Source organism: Lupinus angustifolius, chromosome LG01 (assembly GCF_001865875.1).
Source record: "Lupinus angustifolius cultivar Tanjil chromosome LG01, LupAngTanjil_v1.0, whole genome shotgun sequence".
In the NCBI taxonomy this organism is placed as follows: Eukaryota; Viridiplantae; Streptophyta; class Magnoliopsida; order Fabales; family Fabaceae; genus Lupinus; species Lupinus angustifolius.
In genome coordinates this window covers 27,410,661-27,423,825 of record NC_032009.1, presented here as the reverse complement: position 1 = coordinate 27,423,825, position 13,165 = coordinate 27,410,661, and the positions used below count along the sequence as shown (strand labels likewise).

General features: G+C 33.9%; 1 protein-coding gene across 2 annotated transcripts; it reads right to left on the bottom strand.

The window, feature by feature from the left end:
- Positions 947-2,210, bottom strand: LOC109359301 (heavy metal-associated isoprenylated plant protein 23-like). Of its 2 annotated transcripts, XM_019603926.1 has the most exons (3): positions 2,090-2,210; positions 1,806-1,964; positions 947-1,331 (listed from the first exon to the last, which is right to left on the bottom strand). In XM_019603926.1, the coding sequence occupies exons 2-3, from the start codon at positions 1,960-1,962 to the stop codon at positions 1,030-1,032; spliced, it is 459 nt and encodes a 152-aa protein (XP_019459471.1). In that variant the 5' UTR covers positions 1,963-1,964; positions 2,090-2,210; the 3' UTR covers positions 947-1,029. The 2 variants fall into 2 exon arrangements, with proteins under 2 accessions (XP_019459471.1, XP_019459464.1); XM_019603919.1 differs by lacking the exon at positions 2,090-2,210 and having other exon boundaries at positions 1,806-2,021.

The following is a 13,165-nucleotide window of genomic DNA, read 5'->3' as shown; positions in this document are numbered from 1 at the left end:
AAAAATGAAAGATAATTTATTTGTTGTTTTGTACTTTTTTGTAAATAGACAAAATGTTAGGTCCACCATAGATTTGAAGTATGAATTCTTTTTGAACGCAAAACCCAATGCAGAAGTTCAAAGTTTCTTTTTTTGTGACAAGAGGAGTCAAAATGTCAAATGCTCCAAAACTATGCTGCAGGCAAGCGTACGGATAGGCAAAATGTAATGAAAGCCAAACACTATTAGATATTATTACTATTGGATGCAAGCAATTGAGTCTTTAAACTGATATTTGCAGCTTCTTAATTTTGGCCTTCTTTTTCTGTATTTTACTGTTATGCATGGCCATAGCCTTCTGACTTCCTCCAAATGGGGTAATAGTTATATAAAGTTTTCAAAGTGCCGATTTCACCAATCACCAATATCATTGGTCAAGTGGTGTAAGCTCTGCTAGATTCTCATAAAGACTAAATGGTCAATGTTTGATTCCTAAGAATGAGAAATGACTACAAATTCCAAAATGAATCAGTTCCTTACCCACAAAGTAAGGGATATCCTTGATAATACTAAAAAAATTGTTTTGATTCTAAGCACTCACAATAAACTATAAACACAAGCACTTAAATTACAAGTAGTAATGTTTATTTTATCATTTCAACCTTGCCTTATTTATTTGCAATTCACTTGCTTGTTTTACACACAAACCATGTTTCTTTCAGGGAGAGGACTCAGAGGAGAACAGAAAACCATAACAACATAAAACAATTTCATATTTAAAGGCAAGGCCCACCAAAACTACCTACAGCAAAACTGCAAGCAAGAAAGTACAGTGTAGTTCAGGAGCAATGGAGCAAAAATAAGGAAAACATTGGTTTCAGCAACATCTCTTATCATCTTTTAATGCAAATAAAAGTCTACTACACCCAAAGAAAAACAAAAAGAACTTGAAAATAGAACACAATAAAGCACAAAAGAAAATGAAAAGAACACACTACATTAACATTAGAAAAATTACAGTGCTCTGCCCAAAAAACAGTTTTTTTCTGTCTACATGATGAAACAAGCATTTGGGTTGTCATCACTGAAAATGTTGATATAAGGGTCTTCATATGATTTTGTCACTGTTCCAGTTGCAACAGTGTTCTCCACTTTTCTCACATAACCAGGAGGAGCCTTCTTGTCATAAGATGTAGCAGCATATGGCTGAGCCACCAAATTGTAAGGCACATAAGGCCAAATCTCAGCCTTCTTCCCTGTTGATTTGGCCTTCTTTAGCACCTTGTTTGGTTCAACATACCCAGTTACTGTCACTTTTTGCTGCTTACGGTTTATCTCCACAGATTTTACTCCTGCAATCACAAACTCATAATCAGCTTCATGTTAAATCATAAATGCTAACATTGAGTCTCGTACATTAAGACATTTTTTTAATTATATGAACATGTCTCTTACTATATTAATATGTTTTCTTTTGCCTCGTTTCACTTTTTGTCTTTCATTCTAACTCTCCAAGCAAGGCATTTGCACTTAACTATTAAAAGCACTTTATTTTCATTATTAATAAGTCATCAAACATGTAAAGAAAATGTTGAGTAAGTAATTTAGTCTTTCACCTCTCTTCATTTTATTGTTCACTTATTTAATTATGTAAATATTTTTTTCCATTCCTTCTTGAGTCCACATTCCACACTATAGAGGTAAACTAATGTAATAATGCATTATACTTTAATTTCCATTCACCAGATTATCAAAAGGTTTGGACCCCTATCATAAACAACATAAAACAAAATAAGAGTAGATTGTGACAAGAATGTTAAACTCACCACTTAGTGAAGAGAGGGTTTTCTTTACCTTCATCTCACAACCATCACAGTCCATTCTTACCTTCAGTTCTACTGTGTTTAATTGCTTTCTCTTCTTGTGGTGATGGTTACTTCCCACTAGATCAGATAAGTACTCAAAAGTGCCTCCAACTCCCATTTCTGTATATTAACAATGAAGTAAAATGGTTTGTGTACAAATAGTTAAAAAAAATACTTGCCAATGTAATTGAAACAAGAAGTTGCAAGGAACTTCCTTTATGGAAAAAAATGGATTCCTTCCTTACCTGTTAATAATCAAGCAGTAAATAATGATGCTTCTTCTCTGCTCTTTCAAGACTTCTTTTACTTTGTTTGAGATATTGTACATCTACATAGGCCTACTTATAGAGGGGTTTGAGGAAGGGATTATAACAGATTAACTAAGTGCTGAGAGTAGCTAGATAGATATCAATAGGACAATAATATAGAAATTAGTTAATGAGGAAATTAGGAGAGAGATTCTCGATTGTCTCTCAAATCTTCTCTCATATATTATTCATACCAATAAAAGTATAACTCATATTATTATTTTTGTTTGATTATCATTGAGTGGAACAATATATGCGATGTTATTTGGGTCAACAGATTATCTTTCATCTACTCCATGTATTATTATTTATGATTAGTCAAAAAAATATTTAATCATTATTTTTTTAACTTAAATGTATATTTATAACCAATCACAAATAGTACTACATGGAGTAGCACACTTTATGGTACACCAGATGTGCTCCCGAGATTGACATTAATTTATCCTTTCATCTTTTTTTTACGGTGCATGTTTTATTCAGCTTCATTGAAGTGATAAAAACTACATTTTGGGCCCCTTAAAATGGCAAAACGACCCATCAGATAACATGTATTAAAAATATTAGGGTTTTTAAAACATGTGCCACGTTTGACTCGACAACACAACGCAACCCTAAACCTCTAGCAACACGAGTCATGACCTTTACATGAGGATTACCTATTTTCAACGGTGTCCTAAGTCAATTGTATATTAATATATGGATAAAATAAAAATTTAAAAGTAAAAAGTAATAAAATTTGATTGGCTTAGGATATAAAGTGAAACATTGTTTGAGACAGGTGATCTCTATTCACCTTTGCATTCCCATCGCGAGCTCTAAATCACAGGATTCATGATTCCAGTCGTGATTCCAACAATTCGGTCTGATTTAGGCTATGCATCACACGATTCAAGCACCAAAATGATTGACCTTGCAATCTGCATCACTGGCCATGGATCTCGCATGATGTCCACCTCCTATTAGACACTAAAATATTAAAAGAAAGATATTCGATCATTACTAAGTCACGGAGTCACAAGTTAAGATATCTAGTGCAAGTTTAAATACATCATCTTTCCCTTTGATTCTAGCCATAAATATTCACTCATGTGAGACAATCAAGCTTAATCAGGAATATTCATTACATTGTTTCCATGCAAAAGTTTGAGCTAATTTTAAACTAAAGTTATAAAAAAACAAAATCATTAAAGTCTGGTCCTCATACATAGCATTGGTTGAAATGTCAAGCATTTCATCTCCACTGCAATTCACACCCGATGAGAGCCAACGAATTTGACATCCTAATCCTAATACAAATTAGGCAATTCCTATGAAAGTTTTATGTAGAATCTTAACATCATTTAAGATTATGAGAGAATCAATTACTCTTACTTAAAAGAATATTATTTTAAATTGTTTTTGATAAATAATTGATAATTAACATTATTTAAATGAAATTGAGTTTTGAATACTGCTGCTACGTTCTCATGAGAGTAGTGAATAAGTCTTAAGTGTTGTGGTAGAAGATATGAAAATTCTAAAGTTAAATCTAAAAGTCTCATAAGTTTTTTTTTGGTTATAAGTAGATGCCCTAATATATTTATACCTTCGCTCTAACATAATGCAAACGCCAAAACAAATTTCGTTTTCCTTGTGAATTCGATACATGATTGATAAGGTTGCTAGCTATTTTCCGCGCGCACTGGCTTTATATATGGAAGAACATCATATAGTGATGTAACCATGTAATAATTTTAGCTCCAACAAAAGTTCATAATGCACTGATGTTGAAAATGATGTTAGGCTTTAGGTAGTTATATAGGCCCAACCTCACACATTTCTTTGTTCTTTCTACATACTCAGTTCCAAAATTTCTACAAAAAGAGGTAACAACTTTTTGTTAGAAATACCTGAGTTTACAAATTTCCTTCAATGATAGAAGCCACAGGCGAGCTTGGTTGGGAACAGACAAACTGCACAGCTGTTAAGAAGGAATTGGTGCATAATGATTAACTCTAAAATTAATATTCTATTTTCAGAGTGTATATGTATGCATTCAGTATAAAGTTTCACGTTCCAACATTACATCATTCGTTTATTTGTATTACTGATAATTTAATTATAATTAAATATGAATAATATATGATACAATAATAATATAAAAAATTCATACATTAATAATTCATATATCATTTTCTCTTATTTTAATTCTAGATCACACGGAAGCTACTATTTTGGAGGCTTCTCTAGTCCATTGTGATATTCCAAATTATCTCTAGTATTAGAGTGTCCAATACTGGATGTAGATAGTGATATATGTTCTTCAAAAAATTTGATGGTGTAAATTTTAAGTTATTTGTAAATAAGTAAAAATTTATAAACCATTAAATCTATTTTTACCTCATATTTCAGTATTGGATTCTCCATTTCAGGAGAAGATCCGTAACTCACCCAATTCCATAGAATGTTTTTATTTGGAAAAGAGGAGGAGCTTCGCTGGTTTAATAAGAAATGTTTTTCTTCATATTGAATTATCTAAAAGGAATACATTTTCTACTAATTGATTACTGATATATTATAGATGGATTGAAGGATTGTTGGTTCATTGTTGTTTTATTGGGAACCATCTGTAAGAAGGGGGAAAACAAAAGGATTAGTCAACTCTAGGTGTGGAAACTATTTAATATAATTTTCCATAGATTTTTTTTTTGGAAGGGACCAACTCTCAACCTAGTCATGGGGATTTATTTTGGAAGTTTCTTTAACACATAAAATCACATCAAAATCGCTTTGATTTTGAATATACTCTTATTTAAGTCATTAATAATTTGAATATAGTTGGAAGCATTGAACTAAACTATGCAATAATTTAAAATGTTGTACAAGGAATTCCCTAAACATACAATTGCTACAGGAATATAAAGATTAAATTATGCTATCAATCTCAATACATGCATGTAGTAGGATTTAGAATCCAGTCAAAAGAGAGAAATGAAACCCTTGCGTCCTAGCTTTTATCCATAGTCATGAGTTTACTTGCATAGAAATAATAGAATCAATCACCTTCGTACATCATTATCCAATCCAACACATGCATATTTAGTTTTAGATTTTGTCTCATGTGTTTTACATACCAATAATAGTAAAACAAAAGCAATAATCACAATTTATAATAATAAATGTTTACAATTTTTAATTGACATATCATATTTTTATTAGTTTGGGATATAATCTGGGACAACAAATATTTATTCAATAGCAAGGTTGGATATTTGTCTCTTAAACCAACACATCACATGTTCTATAAAAAATTTATATATTCATGTCCCTAATCAATCAAATTTTAACAAGTAATATAAAAATATTAGTTTATGTTTTTATAGTTTTTCATTTTAATGAAATGTCATGTTTTAATTTAATAAAAACATTAAATAAGACACGTGATCTTCATTCCTCCTCTTAAACATGAAGGTACATGATAATATAAATGGATAAAAGTTAGATATAGTTAAAGGATATAATAAATGTAGGCATTTGCTCGGTTACATTAATTAATTTATTATATATGGCCTCCACAGATTTGAATGCATGTGACAACAAAGCCTCATTCTATATATTCACCAACCCTTTAGTGTGCCTTTCTACTCAATCATGCTTGCCCTTGCATATATAACTTACTATAGTGCTAGAGTCTTTTATGGCACGGTGGCCACTACTCTATTATATCATCGATCATTATCGATCTAACTACCTAAAATAACCAATTCCTCAAAAGTGTAAATGCGCTATTGAGATTGTTTGCATCCTCCTATAAGATTATGAAAGTAGTGGTGGATGCATATGGACAAAGCCATCTATATCACCCTTTTCTGAGTTTAGAGTTAAATGGAAAGCAATCTAATTAATGGTGTTGATGCTATATAATAAGTTTGAGTAAGTAGGATTATGTGTCATATATCCTGATATATAGGAAGTAACTCAAGTGAGAATAATTGTTATTGCAATAAATGAAAATAATTAATATAAATTATTAGATCTTATTTAAGTCATCAAGATTAAAAGATATATACATATTGACTATTATATGACTAATAACTAACTTTTAATCTAAACTATTCAAATATAGTTATAAGCCATTTATTATTCTCAAATATTACTTTTGTTAATATAATAGTGATTCCAGCTTAATATATAAAAACTATGAAGTTTTTATGTTATTCAACTTTTAACTACAACTACCAACATGCATTCAGCCTTTCGGATAAGAGTGAATGAAGTGAAAACAATATTTATCTACTTAGTATATATGTACATCTAATTATTGTATTAATTTATGTGATTTGTCCACGCATATATGTAGAGGGTAAAAGGGAAGTATGTGAGAATAATAAATTTGGAATATACAATCATTTAATAGTTACATGACCTAATAATATTTTTACCTGACTGAACATTGCGGTGAGGTATTCGTAGTGAAGGATAAACATAAAGATTTACCATAAAATATTTATGCCTTAACATTAAAAATATTAACTTTGATGAATTAAGAATGTAAAAATTTGTACACGTTAACCATACATCAAAATTTAACTCCCAAAAGGATTTGTCTCTTCTCTTTTCACTTGATTTCTTCACAATATAAAATTTTCCCATAAGAACATTCATTTCAATAATTATAACCTACTAAGATGCAAAGAATATAAGAATGATTGTAATTACTAATTTAGAGTACGTTAGAATAATAATTTACATTCAAGAGTTCAATCATTATGAGATTAGTATTTTCATTTTAATGACTTGTGGTGAAGTTTTATAGTTTTTATGTTTATTTATTTGTTTATGATTTAGTGAGAATATTGAAATGGTTTACAAGATCATAGCTTTTCTCACCCATTCAATCTCATGTGAGTAATAAGTCAGTGTAATGTTAGTGATCTAAATTGTTTACGTTCAAGTTACAAGTGGTTATGTTTTAAATAAAACATGATTGATAGAGATTTTAATAGATATTTTTGGGGTGTAACATATATCAATGCTCTTTATATGAAAGTTGTTATGAATGTATTTTTTCCGAAAAATATAAAAAAGTGTGCACATTGAAGAAAATAGATATATCTATCACAACTGCTTCAGTGGATTTGTTTTTAATGAAAAATTACCTTTTTAACAATCCTTACAAATAGTTGTCTAGCTATACTAAAAATAGAGGTTTAATGATAAATTTTTGTACAAAAATATCTCCAAAATAATTACTCACATTTTATAATATGCTCCTTTGGAAAAAGACTAATTATGCAATGTAAAAAAAAAGTAATTATTAAATATAACAAAGGTTATGAATGACATTATTATAGAAGAAAAAGTGATTGAAGAATAAAAGCAAAGTTTTACTATGTTTTTATTGTGAGTCTAAGAATTTCAAACTACATGATCAACTTGCACCATATATTATCTTACTACTTTATCAAAAATAAATACTTATTATTTTCTAACAAAAATAATTGTTGAGGTAACCTTTTATAACATTTTTATTAACAATTTTACATCAATAATAAAATACGTAGAAATCATCTTTTATAAGGTAACTCTTCATAACATTTTTATTAATGAATTATGTTGTTATTTTTAATTAAATTTAGGTAAAATATATTATCATCCATGCGAATGTACAAATATCCTATTAGTTAATGATGTAAATATTTGTACACGTTAACCATACATCAAAATTTAACTCCCAAAAGGATTTGTCTTTTCTCTTTTCACTTGATTTCTTCACAATATAAAATTTTCGCATAAGAACATTCATTTCAGTAATTATAGTTCCGTAAGATAATAAAAACAAAATAAAAATTTACTGCTAATTTTATTTTTTGTGCGTTAAGTGTGTCTCAATCAGTCAATAACCAGAAACTAATTAATCCTTTTTTTTTAAAATGTAGATATCTGAAATTATTTTTCTCTCTCACAAACAAAGAGCATGTTCAATGAACCAAATTATCTATCGATTGTATTGCCTCGTATTGGTTTAACTATTTTGAAAGTGTAAAGTTTAATCATTCTCTATTTTCAAGCATCTATAAATATGAAGATTGAAGATAACATTACCTCTCCCTTTTTTCCTTTAGACTGGTTTTTCTTCTTTGATTCGTCATTAGACTTTTTCAACAAAAGCTACCATAACAAAAGCTGATCTATTTTTTTATCTATTTACTTAAAAGGACCCCAAATGAAGCAATTATAAATAATTAAGCAGCCGCGAGATTGAATGGCGGCAGAAGATACATATATGGTTAATGGTGATTCTCGAACTAGCAAACCCTCAAACCCTAATGAGCAACGTCACAACAACCTCCACGAAGGGCAACCTTCAAGGAAAAGATGTTAGGGATCAAAACTGATACGAGTAATGAAGTGAAGGATCTTCTCAAGGAAGGGATCATGCAGATGGAACTTGTGGAGGGAAACAGATTGTTTCCTAAATTCCTTTTCAAGGATAAAGATTTCGAGCAGATTTGTCAGTCATGGAAAGAGTGCTTAGTGGTCAAATTGCTAGGCAAGCAGATTGGATACACAAAAATGTATGACAAACTCAAAATTCTCTGGAACTTAGATGGAGGTTTCGAGGTGATGGACGTGCTGCATGGGTATTATATGGTGAAGTTTGACATTCCTCAGAATAAGGAGAAGGCCATGACAGGAGCCCCTTGGCTAATTTTTTATCATTATCTTTCAATTAAGCCTTGGACACCAGATTTTGTAGCAACTAACTCTAAAATAAATACTATGATGGTCTGGATACGAATTCTAGGGTTGGGAATGCAGTATTATGATGAGAGTATCTTGTTGACCTTATCTACTGCGGTTGGTAAACCGATTCGGGTCGATATGAATACCAAGGATATGCGTCAAGGACGCTTCACTCGTATCTGTGTGGAGATTAATCTAGATATGTCGGTGGTGGGGAAGCTTTGTCTCCAAGGCATATGGTATAACATTGAATATGAGGGTCTACATTTATTATGTTCATCCTGTGGGTGTTACGGTCATCTCTCACGTAATTGTCTTGCCCAATCGTCCAACCTCGGTGGCACTTCGATCACTGTGGCACCCTCATCCTCCACGGGAAGAAATTTGAATGTGGTTGATGATACAACATTGCCATTGTCAGGTACAGTAACTGATACTGAGAATCACGGCGAGAATCATGGAATGAACGTGGTTCCTTTAACGGCCCATAGTGAGTGGTTGATTGTGAAAAAATGAAGAAAAAATCCCAGATCATATGGCCTTTAAAGGAAGAGAAAAATAAGGGAGGAAAAAAGGGCAACAGATTCTCCACCCATCAAAATCTTTCTAAAACGGTTACACCTTTAGTGAATGACGGGTTACATTTTACTACTGGTTCCACTCATGGTGAGCCTTCATCTCGTCATCAAAGTAATGCTAAAAAAGATCTCGCCGTGATGAGGGGAAAAGGGGTCCACCCACAGAACTTCATGTTGAGTCTCGTGGGGATTGTGCTCCTTCCAACAAAAATCACAGCACCATCGCAAAAGGAAAAGAGAAACTGGACCTGGGACACACCAATCAGTTGAGTACCTCTAAGGCTAAGGTTGATTTTAATCATAGCATGACCGGAGGAGGATCTTCTTTTCAGGAGAATGGTGGAGGTATTTTTCGTAATACTACTCTAATTACCAAGGATAATACCAACTTCCAATTCGGGGGAGAAAGCATGGCTTAAGATTCAACAAACAGGAGGGCTCAAAGAATGGAGGAGCCTCCTGACCCAGGTCAAGACCATAACATGGTGATCTGATCACCATTGTTGTCTGCATCCACCTATAATTTTCTTTATGGATAGCACAACCTTAAAGATAAGAGCTTGGAATATCTTGGTGGAGCAGGTGCTCAAGGTAAGCGACGAGTTAGGGAGCTGGTGCACACATATAAGCCTTCCATTTTCTCGGTCGTGGAAACACATTGTCAGTTTGATAGAGTTTCTTCCTTTTGGCATAGTCTGGGTTATGAGCTGATTGGAGAATCAAGTGCAATTGGTCATAATGGAGGTATTTGGGTGCTTATCCATCATGTTAGAGATTTCGAGGTTCATGTGGTGGAGTTGTATGACCAGGCTGTTTTGGTGGCTATTCGTCACAGGGGCCATAGTTGGGTTTGCTCGTTGATATATGCAAGCCCTAACTTGTCAAAGAGGCTAGATTTGTGGGTGTATTTAGCCAGTTTCAGGCACTGGCACAGTGATCAATGGCTAGCGCTTGAGGATTTTAATGAAATCTGTACTCCGACAGAGGTTGTAGGAGGCCATTTCTATGACCAACGAGCTCTGCAGATGTTAGATATGATGAGTGATTGTAACTTTATGGACCTTGGCTCAATAGGTTCGAACTTCACTTGGGAAAGGTTGGAAAATGGGAATAGAACTATTGCCAAGAGGTTGGATAGGGCTCTGGGAGACATGAATTGGTGTTTGCTTATCCAGAGGCTTATGTGGAGGTTTTAGCTTGTGTGTACTCTGACCACACACCTATCATTGTGAGATGCACGGTTGATTCTGGTGATCGTGCAACTCGGCCGTTCAGGTTTCAGGCAGCTTGGGCTACTCATCCATCCTTTACTCAGTTGGTGAGGGATACTTGGAGTAAGCCACCTCCGATTTTGACAGGTAAGCTGAAAAATATTCAGGAAGCTGCTACTGTGTTTAATAAAAATGTTTTTGGCAGCATTAATCGGAGGAAGAAGAGAGTGGAACACCGGTTACAGGGTGTTCAGGAAGAGCTTGATCATAGTTCTTCTAAGTCTCTTTGCTGTTTTGAAAGAGCTCTTCGGAAGGAGTATGATGATATTATTTTTCAAGAGGAGCTTTTTTGGTACCAGAAATCTCGGAAGAATTGGGTGCAATTTGGGGATCGGAATACCAAGTTCTTTCATATGCAAACTATTGTCAGGAGGAAGAGGAATAAAATTCATGGTTTGTTCATTCAGAATGACATTTGGTGTGTGGATCCTGTGATTCTTCAGGAAGAAGCCAAAAGATTTTATATCAATTTATTTTCTATTGATGATCAGGTTTGTTGTAACTACATCATGGAGAATAGGACTCCTACTATCTCTGTTGATGATATAGCCAATTTGATCAAGTCTGTTACTGTTGAGGAGGTTCATTCAACAGTTATGTCCATGCATTCGTACAAAGCACCTGGACCGGATGGTTTCCAAGCTTTCTTTTATAAGAAATATTAGAATATTCTAAGCAAAGACCTTCACCACATGGTCAATATGGCGTTTCAGAATGGTAAAGCTGATGATTCTCTCTTAGAAACTCTCATTGTGCTCATTCCTAAGGTTGAGAATCCAACTCTTCTAAAGGACTTGAGACCTATCAGCCTCTGCAATGTAGCCTACAAACTCATTTCAAAGGTTCTGGTTAATAGATTCATACCTCTCATTTGTGATCTTGTGGGTCCACTGCAGGGAAGCTTTATTCCAGGTAGGGGAACTAGAAACAACATCATTCTAGCTCAGGAAGTAATGCATACTATTCATACACACAAGGGGGTGGAGGTTTAGTTGCTTTGAAGATTGATCTGGAAAAAAGCTTATGACAGGATTAGCTGGGATTTTTTACGTATGACTCTATATGATTTCGGCTTCCCTCCCAGTATTGTTGATCTCATAATGTGGGGTGTTCAAGGAGCTAATTTATCTGTTCTCTGGAATGGATCTAAGCTTCCATCCTTTTTACCTCATGTGGGCTTAGACAAGGTGATCCGCTATCTCCGTATTTGTTTGTGCTTTGTATGGAGCGCTTGGCTATTCAAATCCAACGTTTAGTTAATTATGGTGTTTGGCCTCCGATTCGGGTCACTAGAAAAGGCATTGGTATCTCCCATTTGTTCTTTGCTGATGATGTACTTCTCTTTTGTCAAGCTTCAAGGAATCAGATTGTCATGATCACTAATTTGCTTAAGGATTTTTGTAAAGCTTCTAGCATGAGGGTTAACTTGGAGAAATCTAGAATGTTTTGCTCTAAGAATAAGGACCAAAATGTTTAGCAGGAGCTCTCGTCCATTTCAGGTATCACTCGGGCAGCGAACTTGGGTAAATACCTTGGTCTTCCTCTTCTTAAAGGAAGGGTCACCAGAGAGAACTTTGCTCCCATTATTGATAAGATCAATACTAGATTAGCTTCTTGGAAGCATAAGTTGCTTAACAAGGATGGTAGGCTTTGTCTTGCAAAGTCTGTGTTGACGTCCCTCCCCATCTACTCTATGCAGGATCTTTGGCTTCCTCAATCAGTGTGTGATCATATTGACAAGCTTGTTCGTAGATGTATTTAGGCTAAAGGGGATCAGATAAGAAGTTGGAATTTGGTTGATTGGAATTCCATCTCTCAATCAAAGGCTAAAGGAGGCCTTGGTATCCGTAATGCTTGTTGGAATAATGAAGCTCTCTTGGGGAAGTTGGTCTTTTCTCTTATGCATGATTCAGATAAGTTATGGGTTCACGTACTTTCTCAGAAGTATTTGACTCATAATTCGGTCTTAATTGGTTGACTATCACCCTGGGGCTCTTATATTTGGAAAGGTATTGTGAAAGCGAGGGCGGCTATTGGTCATGGATTTGGGGTCCGTCTTGGAGATGGGAACTCATCCCTATGGTATTCTGACTGGCTAGGTACTGGGAAAATCTGCCACCGTGTCCCTTATGTTCATATTTCAGACTCGGTTCTTGTGGTGGCTGATCTTTGGGTAAATGGAATGTGGAACTTTGATATCTTATACACTCAGCTGCCGAATGATTTGAAGGCTGAGATTATTCAAGTTGTGATTCCAACTGTGCCTCTAGGGGACGATATGATTTTATGGAAGATGTGTAATTCTAGCCTATACACGCCAACCTCAGCCTATCGCATGCTATCGGAAGATGAGTGCCCGTGATAAAAATTTGGAAGCTTATTTGGAGAAGTCAGGCTCCGGAGAAAGTTCGCTTCTTCCTTTGGTTGGTTGGAAG

What these genes read in the sequence shown, in the direction of transcription:
- LOC109359301 (XM_019603926.1), bottom strand. Translation starts at nt 1,962, where the DNA reads ATGGGAGTTGGAGGCACTTTTGAGTACTTATCTGATCTAGTGGGAAGT. An exon ending in AACCCTCTCTTCACTAAGTG is followed by an intron (nt 1,332 to 1,805) that starts GTGAGTTTAACA and finishes TTGTGATTGCAG; the next exon opens with GAGTAAAATCTGTGGAGATA.